General features: G+C 42.0%; 2 protein-coding genes across 3 annotated transcripts in view; one reads left to right on the top strand and one right to left on the bottom strand.

Moving 5' to 3' along the window:
- The window catches only part of PLPP1 (phospholipid phosphatase 1), a 115,878-nt gene extending 103,312 nt beyond the window's left edge, over positions 1 to 12,566 (top strand). For both annotated transcript variants that reach the window (XM_017874191.1, XM_017874189.1), the window contains exons 5-6: positions 11,407 to 11,583; positions 12,087 to 12,566. In XM_017874191.1, the coding sequence (XP_017729680.1) occupies positions 11,407 to 11,583; positions 12,087 to 12,215 (306 nt within the window). In that variant the 3' untranslated portion in view covers positions 12,216 to 12,566. The remainder of the gene's footprint in view (positions 1 to 11,406; positions 11,584 to 12,086) is intronic.
- MTREX (Mtr4 exosome RNA helicase) overlaps positions 12,427 to 20,900 on the bottom strand; it is a 127,634-nt gene continuing 119,160 nt past the window's right edge. Inside the window, 2 exon segments of the mRNA XM_017874186.1 lie at positions 12,427 to 12,697; positions 14,406 to 14,510. Of these exon segments, the coding sequence (XP_017729675.1) occupies positions 12,645 to 12,697; positions 14,406 to 14,510 (158 nt within the window). The 3' untranslated portion in view covers positions 12,427 to 12,644.

The raw sequence follows: 20,900 nt of genomic DNA, 5'->3' as shown, positions 1-20,900 counted from the left end.
AAAAAAAAAAAAAAACCCTCTTTATTAACAACAGAATATTTAGAGGCTATGAGACAATAATAACATTTTACAGTTAAGAAGTGTTAACAAGATTAGTCAAGGAAAGGCAAAATCGAATAAAACAGCTTCAAAAAATATCTTGTTTAACAATTATTTATTTTAAAGGTGAGATATTCTAATTAGATCCTTTAATGGAAGTTAAATGTTTCAGAAATTTCAACCAAAAATGGTTATATCCTTCCTGTCTTAGTTTGGGCTGCTGTAACCAATTGCAGCAGACTGAGTGGTTTATAAAAAACAAATTTGTCAGTCTGGAAGCTGGAAGTCTAAGATTAGGGTGCCAGCATGGTTGGGTAATGGTGGGGCTTTCTTCCAGGTTGTAGAATGTCCTCACACATTGCAAGGGGCAAGGGAGCTCCCCTGTGTCTCTTACTAGTTCATTAATCCCTTTCATGAGGGTTAACCCCTTATGACCTAATCACCTACAGAAGTCCTATTTTCCTAATCCCATTGCCTCGTGGGGGTTAGGCATTCAGTATACAAATTTTGGGGTAACACAAACATCTAGGCAATAGCACCACCCTTCAGTGATAGTGAAAGAATGAAAGAATGCTTAAGTAGTATCACAGATGTTGAATTTTCTAGTTTTTTTTTTAAATATTAACTTTTACACAAAAGAAAAAATGGGCCTACCTTGTAATTTCTTCCTGATGTGGCTCTGTGTAATGAAGAGTATTCCGTTTGTTTTGACCAGATCTTCTTTGTGCACTGTATAAAACTATCCTGAGGCCCTTCACAGGCGGAGCCACATGTTTTGGAGTGTTGGTTTATTAGTCTGTTTTCATGCTGCTGATAAAGACATACCCAATACTGGGCAATTTACACAAGAAAGAGGTTTAATTGGACTCCCGGTTCCACGTGGCTTAGGAGGCCTCACAATCATGGCAGAAGGCGAGAAGGCGCAAGTTACATCTTATGTGGATGGTGGCAGGCAGAGAAAGCTTTCGCAGGGACACTCCACCTTATAAAGCCATCAGATCTCGTGAGACTTAATCACCGCCACAAGAACAGCATGGGAAAGACTTGCCCCCATGATTCAATTACCTCCCACTAGCTCCCTCCCACAACATGTGGGAATTCAAGATGAGATTTGGGTTGGGACACAGCCAACCCATATCATTTGGGATTAGGAGGAAGGCCTCTGCACTTCTCAGTGAAGCATTTGCTGCCTGCAAGGGGAATGGCCAGCTTTCTGCAACCCTCCTTTCTGGGCTTGAACACCTGGTTATTTTGAGCAATGCGATGCTTGGTGCTCTTATTGCTCTAAGAAATAGGAAATGGCTTGTATGAATCTCTAGTAATATCCCAGCTAAGAAGCTTTTTTTTTTTTTTTTTTTTTGAGACGGAGTCTCGCTCTGTCGCCCAGGCTGGAGTGCAGTGGTGCGATCATGGCTCACTGCAACCTCCGCCTCCCGGGTTCAAGCAGTTCTCCTGTCTCAGCCTCCCGAGTAGCTGAGTAGCAATAGCCTCAGTCGCATGCCACAATGTCTGGCTAATTTTTTGTATTTTTAGTAGAAACGGGGTTTCACCATATTGGTCTGGCTGGTCACGAACTCCTGACCTCAGGTGATCCACCTGCCTCGGCCTCCCAGAGTGCTGGGATTACAGGTGTGAGCCACTGCGCCCGGCCCTCTGTCTCAAAAAAAAAAAAAAAAAAAATTATTAAAGACAGTAGCTTGTCTCCATCGTATTTTGAGTGGAAAGCTTTACTTTGCTGAGAGAGACAGAATACATGACCCAGCACTAAGCGCTTATCTGGGGTTTTCCTGAGTGGGTACTGCTTGATAAGAGATTCTAGCCTCTGAATCCCTCTCAATCCTAACATTCACTTTTCTGGTAAAGAAAGCTCTAAAGTAGCACATTCATAACGAGAAATAGGGAAAGGGAGGAAAGGACAGAATCGAAGCAATAACCTGCAGTTCTTCACTGAAGTGCTCGCCAGAGGCAAAGGCTTCCCACTGTGATACTACAGTGACAGGACAAGCCCCAGGAAGCTTTGATGCAGAACAGCAAGATGAACAAGGAGGAAAAGAAGTGCAGCTAGCAGGACTGCCAATCGTGCAAAGGGGGTTTATAACTAGGGCAGTCATAAAGCAGTAGGGGAAGACTTCCTGCAGACCAGAAGTCCTACCTGGAAGAGAAGCTCAGGAGGTTTACCATTGCTAATTTTGCTCTTTTGGAGAGAAAAAACACACCTGGAACCTTCCTTTTCTCAAGGGCCAGTAGCGATGCCTAGTTCCAGTGAGGGCATTCCTAGAGGATGTTGGTAGATTTCTAAGGCTGATTCCTCTCACACTAGCTTCTGCTTTTGAAAACTGGGCTGTGTACAGTCAGTGGTGTTATCTGATTTGCTCTGAGCTCTTACTTTGAGTCTCTCTAGAAAGAAACAGGGAGGAATAGAAATAGCCTAACTATGGTTTCCTTCTGAGGCCTCAGGGTTGACTTCCTTGCCATATGTTGTATTCCTGTGGTATTTGTATATCCAGCCCGTTTTAATAGATGAAAATGGGGGAGGGAGGAGTGTGAAGGTCAGAAGTATGATGTATCTGTTTTTCCTATTAACCTTCATTTTAAATTTGTATGTCCTGGAAACCCATGTCTCTTCCATACCTGTTCTACAGTGTGTTCCTGTACGTTATAGCAGGGATCACAGTGGCACACTCAAGTGTTCTTTTGACAAATGACATTTACTCTTGATGCATTTCAGGACAGCCTCCAAATTTGGGAGCAGAGACTACAAATAGTAGAAGTAGTCATCCTTTTTAAGTAAGGAAGGAAAGCATTTTTTGGTATGGGCAGCTGACTGGAGATTCTCCCACATCCATTCTCCCTGATCCAGGTGATCTCTTGTATTAATACCCTTTAAAAAGCCCAGTTACCACTGCACATCTCCCTCAGGATAGTTCCCTGGATTAGGCCCCCTTTTCTGCCTTCCCTGGTGGCTGTACTAATTTATATTCTGAGCAGCAGTGTAGAAGAGTTCCTTTTCTCTGCATCCTCACCTGCATCTCTTTATGTTTTTTTGGTCTTTTTAATAATGGCCATTCTAACTGGGGTAAGATTGTGGTTTTGACTTGCATTTCCCTGGTTAGTGATATTGATAATTTTTTCATATACCTATTGGCCATTTGTACATCTTCTTTTGAGAATTGTCTATTCATGCCCCATGCCCACTTTTCAGTGGGAGTATTTGGTTTTCTACCATTGAGTTATTTGAGTTCCTTATATGTTCTGCATATTGGCTCCTTGCTGGATAAATACTTGGCAAATATTTTCTCCCATTCAACAGATTCTTTCTTCTCCTGATTGTTTCCTTTGCTGTGCAGAAGGTTTTTAGTTTAATATAATCCCATTTGTCTATTTTTGTTTTTGTTGCCTCTGTGTTCAAGGTCTTAGCCATAAAATCTTTGCCCAGACCAATATCCTGAAGTTATGTTTTCTTCTATTAGTTTTATTGTTTCAGGTCTTACATTTAAGTCTGTAATCCATCTTACTTGAGAGATAGGGGTTCAATTTCATTCTTCTGCATATGGATATCCAATTTTCCCAGCACCATTTATTGACGAGAGTGTCTCTATTGTATGTTCTTGGCACCTCTGTCAAAAGTCAGTTGGCTGTAAATACGTGGATTTATTTCTGGAATCTATTGTTTCATTGGTTGCTGATGAGTCTGTTTTTATACCAATACTGTGCTGTTTTGGTTACTATAGCCTTGTAATATGAAGTCAGGTAGTGTGATGCCTCTAAGCTTTTTTTTTTTCATTTTGCTCAGTATTACTCTGGCTACTCTGGCTCTTTTTTAATTCTGTATGAATGTTAGGATTTTTTTTCTAGTTCTGTACAAAATGTCATTGGTGTTTTGACAGGGGTTGCACTGAATCTGTACATTGCTTTGGGTAGTTTGGTCATTTTAACCATATTAATTCTTCTGATCTTTATGCATGGGATATCTTTCCATCTGTTTCTGTTCTCTGCATTTTCTTTCACCAGTGTTTTGTAGTTTCCTTTGTAGAGTTCTTTCACCTCCTTGGTTAAATAGATCCCTAGCTTCTTTTCTTTTTTTCTTTTCTCTTTTTGTAGCTATTGTTAATGGGATTGCTCTCTTGATTTCTTTTCTTTTCTTTTTTTTTTTGAGACGGAGTCTCGCTTTGTTTCCCAGGCTGGAGTGCAGTGGTGCGATCACAACTCACTGCAACCTTCACCTCCCAAGTTCAAGCGATTCTCCTGCCTCAGTCTCCCCAGTAGCTAGGATTACAGGCATAGACCTGGCTGATTCTTGTATTTTTAGTAGAGACAGGGTTTCACCATGTTGGCCAGGCTGGTTTTGAACTCCTGACCTCAAGTGATCCACCTGCTTCGGCCTCCCAAAGTGCTGGGATTACAGGCGTGAGCCACAGTGCCAGGCCTGACCTTGATTTCTTTCTCTGCTAATTCACTATTGTTGCATAGAAATGCTAGAGATTGGCGGGCATGGTGGCTCACACCTGTTAGTCCCAGCACTTTGGGAGGATGAGGCAGGCAAATCATGAGGTCAGGAGATCAAGACCATCCTAGCTAACACAGTGAAACCCTGTCTCTACTGGAAATGGAAAAAATTAGCCAGGCGTGGTGGCATGCGCCTGTAGTCCCAGCTACTCAGGAGGCTGAGGCAGGAGAATTGCTTGAACCTGGGAGGCGGAGGTTGCAGTGAGCTGAGATTGTGCTACTGCACTCCAGCCTGGGTGACAGAGCGAGACTCTGTCAAAAAAAAAAAAAAAAAAAAAAAAAGCTGGAGATTTTTGTATGTTGATTTTGTATCCTTTAATTTTGCTGAATTTATCAGATCTAAGAGTTTTTTGGTAGAGTCTTTAGGTTTTTCTACATATAAGATCATATTGTCTGCAAAGAGGGACAGTTTGATTTCCTGTTTTACAACTTGGATGCCTTTATTTTTTTTCTTTTCGAGACAAGGTCTCCCTATCACCCAGGCTGCAGTGCAGTGGCACGATCTCAGCTCACTGCAACCTAATTGTCCTGGGCTTAAGCAGTGATCCTTCCAACTCAGCGTCCCAAATAGCTGGGATCACAGGCGCATGCCACCGAGCCTGGCTAATTTTTCGTATTTTTTTTGTAGAGATGGGGTGTCACCAAGTTGCCCAGGCTGTTTTGAACTCCTGACCTCAGGCGATCTGCCCACCTTGGCCTTCCAAAGTGCTGGGATTACAGGCATGAGCCACCACCCCTGGCCCCTTTATTTCCTTTTCTTGCCTCATTGCTCAGGGTTAGGTCTTCACTGCTATGCTGAATAGGAGGGGTCAAAATAGGCATCCTTGTCTTATCCAAAACAGGTATCCCTGTCTCCACCAAAAAAGAAAAAGAAAAATCAGTCAGGCATGCTGGCACGCTCCTGTAGTCCCAGCTGTTCAGAAGGCTGAGGCGGGAGGATCACTTGAACCCAGGAGGCTGAGGTTACAGTGAGTGATGATCACACCACTGTGCTCCAGCCTGGGCAACAGTGAGAGCCTATCTCCAAATAGATGATTGGAGATAGTCTCAGATGTTCTTTTGTATTTCTGTGTTATCAGTTGTAATGTCTTTTTCATTTCTGAATTTATTTGGGTTTTTTCTCGTCGATTTTGTTTATCCTTTCATAAAAGCAACTTTTTTTTTGTTGATCCTTTGTACTTTTAAAAGTTCATTTTGTTTAGTTCTGCTCTGCTCTTTAGTATTTCCTTCCACCAATTTTGAGTTTGTTCTTGTTTTTCTACTACCTTGAGGTGCATTGTTAGATTATTTACTGAAATCTTTCTAGATTTTTGATGTAGGCATTTATTGGTATTAATTTACCTCCTAGCATTGCTTTTGAGTTTCGGTCCTGTCTCTATTTTCATTTGTTGCAAGAAATTTTTTATTTCCTTCTTCATTTCTTCCTTGACCCAGTGGTCATTCAGGAGCATGTTGTTTAATTTTCATGCATTTGTACAATTTCCCAAGTTCCTCATTATTGATTTATAGTTTTATTCCATCATGATCTGAGATTAGTCTTTGTCTGGTGGGCTTTATTTTTCTTTCAGCACATTCAGTACATCATCCCATTTTCTCCTAGCCTGTAAGGTGGCTGCTGAGAAATTCACTGTTAGTCTGATAGGTGTTCCCCTTCTAAGTGACTTGATACTTTTCTCTTGCTGTTTTATTCTCTGACTTTTGACAGTCTGACTGTAATATGCCATGAATTTTTAAATTGCATCTGTTTGGAGTTCTCTAAGCTTCCTGTATCTGGGTGTCTAAATCTCTTGCTGGACTTGCGAAGTTTTCAGGTATTACTTATAGGTTTCCTATCCCTTTTGTTTTCTCTCTGTTTTCTGAGACACCAGAAATTTGAATATTTGATCACTTTATGGTGTCACATATGTCACATAGCTGTTGCTCATTCTTCCTTATTTTTATCTGTCTGGGTTCAAAAGACCTATTTTTAAGTTATAAAGTTCTGCTTGACACAGTCTATCGTTGAAACTGTTGGATCTATTTTGCATTTCATTCAATGAATTCTTCAGTTTCAGAAAATTTTTTTTATATCTAGCTCTTTGGGAAGTTTCTCATTCATATCCTAAATGGTTTTTCTGATTTCTTTGTATTATTTTCTGATTTCTGTGTTTTCTTGTATCTCATTGAGCTTTTTCAATTTTTTTTGAATCATTATTTTGAATTCTTTTTCTGAGATTTCACACATTTCTTCATTGGAATCTGTTGCTAGAAAATTACCATGTTCCTTTGGAAGTGTCGTATTTCCTTCTTCATGTTTCTTGAATCCATATTTCGGTATCTGTACATCTGCTTTAACAGTCACTTCTTCCAATTTTTTGAATTTGCCTTCATAGGGGAGGATATTTTCCGTAAGATGTATCTATCTGTGGTGTTGGTTGGGTACATCACTTTGGCTTTGATTCCAGGTGCATGCATTAGTGTAGTCTCAGTACGATTTCTTTGGCTGTAGACAGTATCAGTTGTGTGTGATTTCCTCAGCAGCTTAAGGTGCAGTTGTTAGTTGCTGCAAGGAAGCATTTGCTGGAGGTGGGAACATCAGGTGGGCCCATCCTCCAGCCCCAAGAGTGGCAGCAGCAGGCTGAGCATGCCTGTCCTTAGGCCCCGGGGCAGTGTATGCTGGCAGTGATGTTAGAGGGTCCAGGTGAGCTGATTCTTGGGCCTCCAGGAAGCTTGCTTGGATGCCAGCAGTAGCATGGTGGGCAGATCCTCGGGCTTGCTGCCCATAGACAGCAGGTGTGGTGCGGGCAGTGGCAGGACAACCCTGATTCTCAAGTGGTTTGCGCTGGTGTTGGTGGTGACTGTGATGGCTGGGTGGCTAGCCCCCAGGCCCCATAGGTGGTACAGTGGGTGGTGGTAGCAGTAGGTTGGGTGGTCCCTTCCTGAGGCCCCTGGAAGGAGTGCTCAGGTGTTAATGATAGGTGCATCCTCCAACGCCCGATGGTTGTGCTTGGGCACGGGGGTACGTGGAGCCAGGCTGGATAGGTCCCTCAGTGGTGTGTATAGGACTTGGCCGTGGTAGGTAGGGGTGTTTTTCTGTGGCAGCAGCCATAAACAGGTGGTTGGGAGCATGCACTTTGGCCCCAGATGGTATCTGTGGGGCAGGGTAGCCTGTAATCAGGCTTGACAATGCACAGTAGTGGCTCTGCTGGCTCACTGCTAGTGGCTTGTATACTTTGGCCCTACGGCAGCACCTAGCTGTGGGTGGGGGACTTTAATGGGGTTCCAGAGATGTGGATATGCAGGGACTGTTGGGCCTCAGGGAAGGATGCAGTCTGCTGGGGGCTGGGCTCTCAAAATGGTGCCCTGCTGTAGCTGCTTAGGACTGGCGCAGGGGAGAGGGTGGGGCAGGGGAGAGGGCAGGGATGAGCTCCCTATCTGGAGCAGTGCCATCATGCAGTCCCCAGGCTCCCTATTTGTGTGGGTTGAGGGTTTCTCCTATGGCTGGGATTGCAGGACTTCACAATGGGAATGTGGATGCTGACTGTTGGAGGTCACTTACCTTTCTCCAGCATGCGGGAGCCTCCCCAACCAATCCCTGCCAAGCACCCTGCCTTGCTTCCCTCTCCTTACTTGCCTCAGGTGTTTCCTGTCATTCTGGTGTTAAATTCCAGCAGTCTGTCTTAGGTGATCTATTCAAAGTGTGATTTATCTAGTACTGTTTTGGTGGTTCTTCAAGAAGAAAGCAAGTACCAGGGGCACTTTAGTCAGCCATCTTGAAACCCACTCCATTGTTTTCTACTAAATGGCTTGCTGTCCTCTACCATTTATGTACCCATTAGGCATCTTCCTACTACTTTTGAAATTAGAGAATACCTTCATATTTCTGGTATAAATTCCAGAGACAAAATACAGCCCAGCAGATCTCTGGGTGACATCTGGTGTAAGTCATCTAGTCAGTGCAGGGAGATATGGGTACGCAGGGAGAAGGCAGGGCTATGTGGTCCAAATAGGACTGACTGTGAATGGGCAATTCCACCTAGAAGGGGAATTTAAAAGTAATCATGTTGCTCCTGAGCCTGTCTGGTACCACACACTGTATTGGTCATCGAGCTCTGTAAGTTCTAACTCTTAAAACAGAAGTAACTGAATGGCTTACCTAGAATGGGTTTAATCGATAAGGTTGGCAAATGGCATGTATGGGGAGGAGAGAAGAGTGGAATCTGCAAAGGAAGGAACCTATACAGCCTTTTTGCTATTAGCCTTGACACTGAAACATGAGCTATGTCCCCTCTATCTAGTTCTAATAGAACAGTACTGAGAAGCTTCAGACATTCAACTTTTCAGTGGCAGTTAGGGAAAGCTAACGGAATGGACTTTCTTTTAAAGGAAGTCATGTCAAGTGTTTGCTTTGCTCACAATCAAAGCAGAACCACCAGAAAGACACTACCTTTTACCTTTGTTGAACCTACTCATATAGGAAACTTTTGCTGGCAAGATGGGAGGGGAAAAGCCAGTCTGGATTTCTGGGCATGTCAGCTGTGGAACTCAAGTTGACCCAAGGTCTGAGAAATTCAGGGTGTCCACTTTCTTGAGCTCTGCAGAAATGGAAGTCTTCACAGAGCTACACCGAGTACCCTGACCCAGGGAAACACAGTATAGGCACGTAGGAATCACACTCAGGCCATGACTATTTGTCACTAGAGAAGCCAAACCCTAGAGCACAAGGTTAGGTACAGAACCGCAACTGGGGAAACCCAGAACTCTCATGGTGAAATAATTTCTGCGTCTATGGTCAGAGTTTCACTGATGGGGGAAACCTCTATTCTTGGGTAGATGTGCAAGGAGAAAACCAGCTATTTATAGGGGGAAAGACTTCACTTCAAAGTGTTGGAGCATGCTGGGTGTGGTGGCTCACGCCTGTAATCCCAGCACTTTGGGAGGCTGAGGTAGGTGGATCGCCTGAGGTCATGAGTTCGAGACCAGCCTGACCAACATAGTGAAACCCTGTCACTACTAAAAATACAGAAAATTACCTGGGCGTGGTGGCAGGTGCCTGTAATCCCAGCTACTCGGGAGGCTGAGGCAGGAGGATCGCTTGAACCCGGGAGGCGGAGGTTGCAGTGAGCCGAGATTGCACCACTGCACTCCAGCCTGGGCAACAAGAGCGAAAGTCTGTCCCCTCCACCCCTCCTCCCCACAAAAAGTGTTGGAGCTTAGTTGATTACTGATGATGTAAGTAAATGTTAATTCTTTTCACTGGCACGTTGGGGAAGCAATCTGGAGAAAATAATACTCAATATGAGTTTGCAGGCTACCTACAGTTAAAGTCAGGGTTCTTAGAATGAAAATATTGCTACAGGGATTTTAGAATCTTGAAAGAGGAAAGGCCTTGATGTCCTGGCTCTGAGTTTCCTTCAGGTTGGAAGTAGCATGGGACTAGCTTAAGTCCATTTTAGAGTTGATATGTTTGATTTTACAACTCACTTTTTTCTCAGCTTGAACAACAAACAAAAATAACAATTCTGCAGAAAGCCAGTGGTACTTAAACTGGCTGATGAGTCAGACTCAGTTAAACAGCTGGTGTGTTCTTTTAGAACTAGATGGTTTACACTAAGTACTTGATAAAATTAGATAAGCCCTGGGTCTTTGCCAGCTTTTGGGAACTGAACACCCATGGCAGTGCCCAGAGAGCTGGGAATTGATTTGTGTCATCTATTTTAAATAGGCAGTGTCCATGGGGAGAGCTATGTATATTGTTTTCTAAGGACTGCATTTAATTAAGTCTACGAGTCATAAATTACTGAACAGAATTTTAAACGGAATGTTAAAAATTATATTGTTATTGGACTCCCTAAAAAGAATCATTTCTGTATAAAATCTTTAGGGATGCACCCAAAGTCAAAGGCAGACTGACACGAGAAAGGGAAATTTCTTAGGTCTGATTAGTGTACAGAAAAGTCACAGAACTTAAAGGGGGTACAGGTACTACTGAAAGAATACACTTCTTTGCTGGATCATAACTAACCTACAACCTATATTACTTGCAAATACAGATTATTTAGTCTCAGTTGCCTTGTTAAATAGTTGGAGGGTAGAAGAGCTCTCTTTGGTGAATTAATCAAATAGTCCCACAGGTTGCCCAGAGCAAGGGCAACCTGTGCCCAGAATGCTAGCACTTTATCCCAAGACTCAGAATTAATGACGATACTGGGTCAGGCGGTGGCGCATGTCTGTAATCCCAGCACTTTGAGAGGCCAATGCAGGCGGGTTGCTTGAGACGAGGAGTTTCAGACTAGCCTGCGCAACATAGCGAGACCCCCATCTCTACAAAAAATAAAAATGAAAACAATTAGCTGGGCTCAGTGGCATGTACCTATAGTCCCACCTGCTTGGGAAGCTGAGATGGAAGGACTGCTTGAGCCCAGGAGTTTGAGGATGCAGTGAGCTATGACTACACCACTGCACTCCAGTCTGGGCAACAGGGCAAAGCCCCATTTCTTTAAGGAAAACAAACAAACAAAAAAACCAATGGCAGGCACTGGTCTTGACTATCAGAATTATAACCCAAATTGGAAGGGGAGGAACTGTCCCTGAAATCCTGTTTAGAAAACCATAAACAAGGTAACACTTGTTTGTATACAGTTTGAAGGGTGTTACAGCTAGACTGGCAATAGATTCTTCTGAACAAGTTAGTAGGGCAACGATTTTGTTTCTTTAAAGGATTAACATTTAGGCATTAATGCGTACATGAATGTTTGCCTAGAAGTCCTGTTCCCTATATAATAATACTTCGATAATCATTTTAAATGCCAACCCTTCCTTAATATAAAACTTTTGCGTTGTTATGTTAAATAAACTACGTTCTCTATTCTTTTCTTTTAGCTTTATCTTCAAGCCAGGATGAAGGGAGACTGGGCAAGACTCTTACGCCCCACACTGCAATTTGGTCTTGTTGCCGTATCCATTTATGTGGGCCTTTCTCGAGTTTCTGATTACAAACACCACTGGAGTGATGTGTTGACTGGACTCATTCAGGGAGCTCTGGTTGCAGTATTAGTTGTAAGTATACAGGTCAACAGCCTACATCTTGATATTGTTAAACATTTAGATAAGTAAATAGAGAAAAAAAAAAAATCCCCAGTGAGAAAACTGTGCAGTGGGCAAGAATCTCAGTGTTATTAAAAGTCACTTCAGGATACACAGCAGGTTAAAAACTAGGTTACTCTTTGTAAAACTTGGTATTTTGTAAAATCTTAGTATTTTATTGTAAAAGCTCTGGCTAGAAATATTTTTTTAGGGGGGTATAAATTGACAAAAAGACTCAATTCACATGTAGAAAAACTCTTTATTAAGTATGGAGCAAAATGAAGCTATTTGCTGGAAGACAGAACAAACAAAGCAACTCTTAATTTGGAATAATCTTTAAAAAATCCCAGTTAGTCTCTAATTTTTTATATGCTTAATCTGTACACCCCAAAGTACATCCTTTTCTTTATATTTATCTCAGGATGCTGTTGATCACAAGTTTTAACTTGATCTAAATTAAATATTTTGCACTGCAGGCTGTATATGTATCGGATTTCTTCAAAGAAAGAACTTCTTTTAAAGAAAGAAAAGAGGAGGACTCTCACACAACTCTGCATGAAACAACAACAACGGGGAATCACTATCAGAGCAATCACCAGCCTTGAAGGGCAGCAGGGTGCCCAGGTGAAGCTGGCCTGTTTTCTAAAGGAAAAGGATTGCCACAAGACAAGAGGATGCATCTTTCTTCCCAGTGTATAAGCCTTTAAAGACTGCTACTGCTGCTATGCCTCTTGGATGCCCACTTTGTGTGTACATAGTTACCTTTAACACAGTGGTTATCTAATAGCTCTAAATTCATTTAAAAAACTCCAAGCCTTCCACCAAAACAGTGCCCCACCTGTATACATTTTTATTAAAAAATGTAATGCTTATGTATAAACATGTATGTAATATGCTTTCCATGAATGATGTCTGATTTAAATACACATTAAAAATGTATGGGACAACCAAATCCACACTTGTAGGCATTTGTAGTCAACTGTAATCAAAACAGGTGGTGAATAATTTAAAATCTCACATTCCTTTAGCTGACTCTACAAGTAGAGGCTGGCAGCAAACACAATATCTCTCTTGATTTTGGTGATTCCTAAGAGAAAAGAAAGTAAGGTTTAAACTTTCAAGACCACAAAACACCTAACCTGTCTCTACCGAAGTTTTAAACCCTGATTGAACTGGTGAGAGAGCAGCCTGGAAAGTCAAACACCTTGCTGAACACCTAGAGGAATGTGCAGCCACCTCGGTGAGGTGGAAAACAGAAGCCAGACCCCTCTTCTTTTGACTCTGAAATACTCCATGGGGGCTGGTCAGGAAGGCGGTATCTAGAACTGTTTAAAAAGATAAATTCTAGGTCGGGCGCAGTGACTCATGCCTGTAATCCCAGCACTTTGGGAGGCCGAGGCGGGAGGATCACCTGAGGTTGGGAGTTCAAGACAAGCCTGACCAACATGGAGAGACCCCGTCTCTACTAGAAATACAAAATTAGCCAGGCATGGTTGCGCATGCCTGTAGTTGCAGCTACTTGGGAGGCTGAGGCAGGAGAATCACTTGAGGCAGAGGTTGCAGTGAGCTGAGATCGCACCACTGCACTCCACCCTGGGCAACAAGAGCGAAATATATGTAAATACCACTCTGTCTCCACAAAAAAATATAAAAATAATAAAAAATAAAATAAAAAATAAAATAAAAAAATAAATTCTAGGAAGGACTAAACTGTCTGTCTAAAGAAATGTAAATCCAAAGACTTGGATTTTCAACCTATATCAGAAGACACTGTTTTTTTCAGTTCCCATGCTAAAGTTTTTCTAGGCTTAGGAAGGACAAATACAAATTTTGATTACAAATTATTTTTTAAACTTTTGACACCTACACTTCAACTCTGAATCATTAAACAGGCCTGCATTTATCAACAATGTGGAAATATAAGCCAGCTTTTGCAAACCTCTTCTTAGGACACTAAGTTGTTAATAGAAATCACTAGCATTGACTGACTCAGCAACCATGTGGTTATAACTTAGTCCTTTTTCTTGGTCAAGATTCAGTAGACATGACAAAACTATTTACAGACATGCTTATGCCCCTTGTCCCCCCACACCACCCCATTACTACTACCTTGGTTTAGCCATCCTTTCTTGATCTGGTCTCCCCGCTTCTACTGTGCTACTCTACAGACTTGCCCTGAAGGTAAGAGCAAGAATTACCTTGTAAAGTCCAAGTTAGGGCAGGTCACTCCCAAGCTCCACACCTCCAATCACTGCAGAGTTGAGAAGCCTGCGGCTAGGAAATTTCTCACTTCAACCCCTACTACTTTACTCACCACCCATTCTACTCCAGCCATACTGGCCTCTTGCTGGTGTTCATGTATATTAAGCATACACCAAGGGGCTTAACTGCCACCTTCCCTGTGGAGGCCCTAGACCCTTGTATCCATCTGCCAATTCTATTGTCTTTTCTGCTTATAGACTTTATCACTGTCTGATAAATTGTTGACTTACTATCTCCCCACACTAGAATGTAAACTCCATGAAGGCAGGGGTGTCTTTCTGTTCACTATATTCCCTAGTGCTTAAAACAATGCCTGGCATGTAGTGTACAATTAATATATGTAAATGGATGTATATGTAAAATCTCAACTTTTCCCCCAACACACTAAATTTTATAGAAACACTAGTAGATAGCTCTCCATGACAATGCAGTGAAGAACATCTCAAAATGTCCTCCTGGGTTGTGGTCCAGGGCTCAAGATTTGCTTCACAAAATTGTCTAAATTAGAAACAGCTTATGCATTTGATACTGACCTTCTGCAAATTTATTTTCCAGCTCAGTGTTTCCAATGGCTTTTGCTGCTTGACACATTTGTCGAAGCAATTCTTCCAGGCGCCTCATACAACGAATTATGCTGCCTGGATAGAAAAGGAACAAAACACTGGTAAAATGGAAATAATCAGGAACAGCAGAATTTTTGTTAAGAGGCAAGGCAGGAGAACAAAGGATAATACTCTGAGGGACTTCCTATGAAGTAAATCAGGTAGCAAACCTGTTAGGTACTGGGGAAGGCTACAAAGATGAAAGGCTTAACTCCCACCTTTGACTAATGGTAGAGAGATACCTGTTTACTACTAACGTGCTGACACTTGGTATTAAGCAGGAAAACAAAATGCCCTAGGAGGAGGGAGCAACTTTGGGTGAAGGCTACAAGGATGACATAATCTGTGTAAGAACCAAGCAGTATCAACAAGGGAAGGACCACCATGACAATGCAGAAAAGCCTGGCAAACCGCAGCCATTCAAGGACCCTGAGTGGCCTAGTGAGGCATCTGGACACCACACCATCTCATAGAATGCAACAGACTGTTTTTAGTAGGAGAGTAACAGATAAAATTTGTCATTTTAAAGATGCATTCATTCTTTTTGACTTTAGATTCTTTCATTAGTGCGTTCTTTACAGAGTGTTCTCAAGGAGCACAAGGAAAGAAGCCTTTTCCTATGGGTCTAGAATCTGTCTGAAAAAAGTGTTTGTATCAAAGCTGGAGCTATAAACATAGTTTCAGTTTTGCTAGACTTGTGCAAAGAGGGGCAGAGATTCTGAGATCCTTTCTCTAAGTGCTACCTGCCTAAATCTAAAATGCTTGTGACTTCATTTTTAATATATGAAATACATTAGGAATACCAGTTCTCAAAATGCAATCTGTAGGAACAATGAACTATTTACACTATTATTAAATTAATAATAATTATTTGTTATTTCTATTCTCAGCTGCTAGGAATGCAGGCTCCAATACTGACTTGCAGTGAAACAGGAAATCCAATTGCAGAAACTTCTGGGTGTCAAGAGAGAGGGTAGGAATTGGGATAGAGAGGGTAATGTCATATTACCTATGCAATCAGATATTAAATGTTTATGCAAACAATTATATCCAAAGAGAATTAAATTAGGTAGTGGCTCAAAATATAACTAGACTTTTACCTGAGACGAGATTCTCACAGGTCATTCAGGATTGAAATGAAATCCTTTACAAAGTCCTCTGCTGCGTAGGACATTAAAGAGCCAGACACATTCTCAAACATTGTTTTGACTGACTTCAAATGTGTACCAAGAAACACAATGTAATACTGTATATTATTTCACAAATTTTAGTAACTCCTGTTAACCAGAATCTGCAAAAGTTATCAGAGACCAAGCCATACGAATTACTGAGATAAAAACTAAGGCAAGTAAATGCACATTCAGACCAGAGAGCACTGTCATGTCACATTTTGTAAACATTTCGATTCAATTTCTGGAAAATTTAGTTTTGACACAGTTTCAGGTAACAAGCAAATTAGGCCACTGGGCACAAGGTTGCATATACAATGGCTGTGGTTGTTGCCCACAGAGTCTCATCAACAAATCACTGGGTGTGTGCATAAACACCAAGTGTCCACAGCTGCCTGAAACACAGGGGCTACCCCTCCAGGGATTAATGAAGACTAACGACTAAGTAGTGAATTGTCTAGCATTTCTCCTACCTACTATCGTTCTCTGTAATCTAAGGGCTCTCCTTACGCCCAGCTTTAGAAGTCATCCTGCTTCATCAGCCTGACTAGGTGCTAGACAAAAGCTTTAAAGCCATGACCCATCATAGGCTAAATGAAGCTGACCAAAACCGAAACAAAACCAAACTACATTAACCTACTGGTTTGTTACAATTTTTTTCTTTTGGTCCTGCCAGAGTAGAAAGAGAAATCCAATTCTTTCTAGTTATTGTCTTTAAAAAGTTTTTCAAATAGTGGTAAAATATAAAACATAAAATCCACCTTTTTAACCATGTTAAAGTATACAATTCAGTTACTGCCCTTTTTTATACTGAGGTTTACTACATTCTGGAAAAACTCACATGGAGATAGAATTCACACACCATAAAATTATTTTAAATAAGTGTACAACTGAGTGGTTTTTAGTATATTCAGCCTTGTGTAACCATCATCATTATCTAATTGTAGAGCATTTTTACCACCCCCCAAAACCCTGTTCCCATTAAAGCAGTTACATGTCTTCTGGACAGCCCATGGCAACCACTAATATGCTCTGTCTGTCTCTATGAATCTGCCTATTCTGGACATCTCATATAAGTGAAATTATACACTATGTGGCCTTTGTGTCTGCCTTCTTTCAACTTAATGTGTTCAAGGTTTGTCCATATTGTAGCATGAGTCAGTATGTCTTTTTTATAACTGAAAGCTGTTCCATTTAATCTTTATTAAAATGAACACCTTGCCATTTAGAATAGCAAAAACCAAATTTATTTTGCACCAACCTAATATATACCACACTTTATTCATCTATTGATGGACACTTGGAACTATATGCTTTTATTTAAGAGCAATTTTAATAAACATCACCATTACCCAGTTGATGAACAAAACAGCATCATTCTCATTAAGGACAGTAAGCAGCGGATTTTCCAGAACAGAATTTCTGCCTTCAGCTTTCTGGCATACCCTAAAGCAGTTTCCCACAGTTCATGCTCTGACCCTAATTTAATACTCCTGTCTAGCTTGGCCTGAGGTTAGAATCACACATGTATCTTAAAACTACTTACCGCTAAACCCCAGCTTAGGCCGAACAAACCCTTTCTTGAGAGCAGAGACACTGTAACTAGCACGGCGCCTGATTCCCACTAGGGTCTCAGCATTATTCATCAAATAAGTAAGTATCAGGTACTCAAATTGTGCCAAAATGTAAAGACAGAAACAATTACTAATAAATTGTTACTCTATTATTATTAGCAATACTTTTAAAAGACAAATCCACTGGAAAATCACTCATGACACTGATGATGCTAAGAAAGGGTTAAACTGCTACTTGAAAGGCATGTGAGAGAATGTGTGGTGGGGACAGCATTTGCTTTCAAAACGTGGCATACAGAGGGAGGAGGATTGAAAAAAAAAGCATACGGCAGGCAGAGGTACAGTAAATAGTTTCAAGAGATAATTCATCATAGAAGTTTTCCTAATGACACTTGCTCAGTGGAAAGCAAATCCTTTGTCATCCTTCACAGTTAAGAGTACAATGTTCTTTATGTAGAGTTGGAAATAAATAGTAACAGCCTCTGGATTGCTTGACTAAAACCCTAGGCATCAGCCCATACAAATATTTTGTTTAAACTATCATTCAAATTTAGTTTAATGGAAATAAAAAACAGCTACATTCTGTCATTTTTTTTTCAGGGTGATAATAAATACTTACATAGTCTTCAAAATTTTTCAGCTGAATCACAATATGAACTTTTCTTTTGCATTGGACATCCCCCAAACACACGGTTTTAACTACAGTGTTAACTGCCTCAGTTAATGTTTGAAGAATACTTAAAACTACTTCTGAGGCTCAGGATATGAAATGACCAGACACTTTTACTTTCATATAAAAAGAAAATTAAGAATATTATTAGGAACAAATATGGTTTGCACACAGCGTATTAGAAAGTTCCAATGCAATTATTGTCTGCCTGTAAAAACAGACACACTGTACTGTGTGCTACAGCTTTGATTACCACATTTTTCCAATCATAAAACATGTATAGGCGGGGCACAGTGGGTCATGCCTGTAATCTCAACACCTTGGGAGGCCGAAGCAGGTGGATCGTTTGGTCCCAGGAGTTTGAGACCAGCCTAGGCTTCATGGTAAAATCTTATCTCTACAAAAATCAGCTGGGCATGGTGGTGCATGCTTGTGGTCCCAGCTACCTTGGAGGCTGAGGTGGGAGGATCGCTTAAGAGCCAAGATCATGCCACTGCACTCCAGCCTGGGTAACAGAGCCAGACCCTGTCGCAAAAAATAAAAAAAACCACCCCACATACAATAACGAGATGAGGAGGGAATGGCTATTCTTGAAATGGAAGCACTATATAACACTGTAAAAATAAAAGAGATAATTAGGATCCTAAGATGAAGGGGTGGCCTGCCCCTCCACACCTGTGGGCATTTCTCCTTAGGTGGAATGAGAGACTTGAGAAAAGAAATGAGACACAGAGACAAAGCATAGAGAAAGAAAAAGTGGGCCCAGGGGACCTGTGCCGTCACCCGGTCTCTGAGTTCCCTCAGTATTTATTGATCATTGTCTTTACCATCTTAGAAAAGGGGAAGTGGCAGGATAATAGGATCATAGTAGGGAGAAGGTCAGCAGTAAGACATGAATAAAGATCTCTGTGACATGAATAAGTTTAAGGAAAAGTGCTGTGCCTTGATATGCATATGCAAACATTTCATAAACCTTTTAGTGCATAAAGAGCAGCACTGCTGCTAGCACGCCCCACCTTCAGCCCTAAGGCAGTTTTCTCCTTTCTCAATAAATAGAACATACAATTGGGTTTTATGTTCCATTGCCCAGGGACGGGCAGGAGACAGATGCTTTTCTCTATCTCAACTGCCAAGAGGCCTTCTTTCCTCTTATACTAGTCCTCCTCAGCACAGACCCTTCATGGGTGTCAGACTGGGGGACGATCAGGTCTTTCCCTTCCCCCCTTCCCACGAGGCCGTATTTCAGACTATCACATGGGGAGAAACCTTGGACAATACCTAGCTTTCCTAGGCAGAGGTCCCTGCGACCTTCCGCAGTGTATGTGTCCCTGGGTACTTGAGATTAAGAGAATGGTGATGACTTTTAACCAGCAAGCTGCCTTCAGGCACTTGTTTAACAAAGCACACCCTGTACAGCCCCAAATCCGTTAAACCTTGAGTCACCACAGCATATGTCTCTTGCAAGGGCAGAGTTGGGGGCAGGGTTACAGATTAACAGCATCTCAAATACACACTGTTCATGCTCTTATGTCTACTTCTTTCTATATAGACACAGTAACAGTCTGATCTCTCTTTTACCCACACTAAAAAAATGAAGGTTCTCATTTTTTGCTACTTATATCAAAAAATAGTTTTAAGGGTGAATACATAGTATATACCAACTTTCAGAAAGGTTTAAGCCGATCTACTGGCTCACACACAAGAAAAACATAAAAATTATGCTGATGTTAGATCTAACTTCAAGTTAGAGCTAAAAAACTGAATTTCTCAAATTTTCAAACTGAGATTTCAAGCAAACTCTGATGTAGAAGTAGCCCCTGAGTAACTGAAAGACTTCAGGAATGCTAGTATGTGTAAGGGTAAACTGAGGCTGGAGCCGAACCGGGAACGAAGACACAAGGCAAATGGCAGTGAGAATAGCTTTTATTAGGGCTGGCGGGCAAGGTTCCTCGGTCCAAAGGCATGGGCCGAGGAAGTCGCGCTGAGGGAGGAGGGTAGGGGCTTTTTATAGCCCGAGAGGTAGGGAAGCTGGTTGTGCAAACGGCCTGGGGGGTCTTGAAACTACTAGGACAGGAATTGAGTAAGGGTCACGGGGAAGGAGTCTTTGGAAACTGTTAACCGAAACTGCTGTTTACGAACTTGTGGAATGCAGGTGCGCTGCAGGTCATGGGGGAGTGTGGTTGCCCAGCCGGAACTCTGACGTATGTAAGTCTGAGGGTGTGTTCAAAGAGGAAGGGAAGTCTTTAACAAAAGGCCTGCTACGCTGGGTAACACCGCCATGTTAGTTCTAGATTCCTGCCTAACAGTATGCTGTGGAAAAAGTCAACTCATAGCTGGCCACTAGTACGAGCTACAAACCATCTTCAATTTGGCAGTTTAGTGAGGAGTGGAAAAATACTGAATATCAGAGGTCAGAAAAGTCAGGACACTCCCCTTAATGCTAAAACAACAAGGTTATCTGGAAAGTCCCTAGCAGGGCAAGCGGCCGTTTGTGGTTTGGTCAAAGGGCGGGAACCAATGAGCAACTGACTAATGTTTAACTTTAAATGTCAGCCAATTGTAAACCTACAAATGTAAAAATCCCCAGTGACTCTGTAACTTGCTGTAACTTGTTTGTGTCTGACTATAAAAGACGGCTGAACACCGAGCTCGGGGTCTCTCCCTAGGATCTGATACCTAGCTGGAGGGAACCGAGTTTGAACTCGAAATAAAGCAATCCCTGCCGCTTGGCTTTGTCTCTGGACTCTGGTGGTTGCTTTCGGGTCATCGCAGGTCTGGGCATTACATCTTGGGGGCTCGTCCGGGATTGCCCCTAAGCCCACCAGACCCCAGGCCAACGGGTCATCGCAAAAGTGAGTAAGCCGGCTCTGTTTATATGTTGTCTGTCTGCCTCTGAATAATCCCGCGGGGTCTGTATATGAGACTGATCTAGTCCTGGTGGACGCGCTATAGGACAGTCAGTGGAGGCCGGTGGGAGACGTCCTCCGGTACTCATCTGGGGCTCTGTATTCTG

The sequence above is a fragment of the Rhinopithecus bieti genome, unplaced genomic scaffold (assembly GCF_001698545.2).
Source record: "Rhinopithecus bieti isolate Rb0 unplaced genomic scaffold, ASM169854v2 scaffold_6513, whole genome shotgun sequence".
NCBI classification, from domain to species: Eukaryota; Metazoa; Chordata; class Mammalia; order Primates; family Cercopithecidae; genus Rhinopithecus; species Rhinopithecus bieti.
The sequence above is the reverse complement of the archived record's forward strand: the minus strand, read 5'-3'. Positions and strand labels throughout refer to the sequence as shown.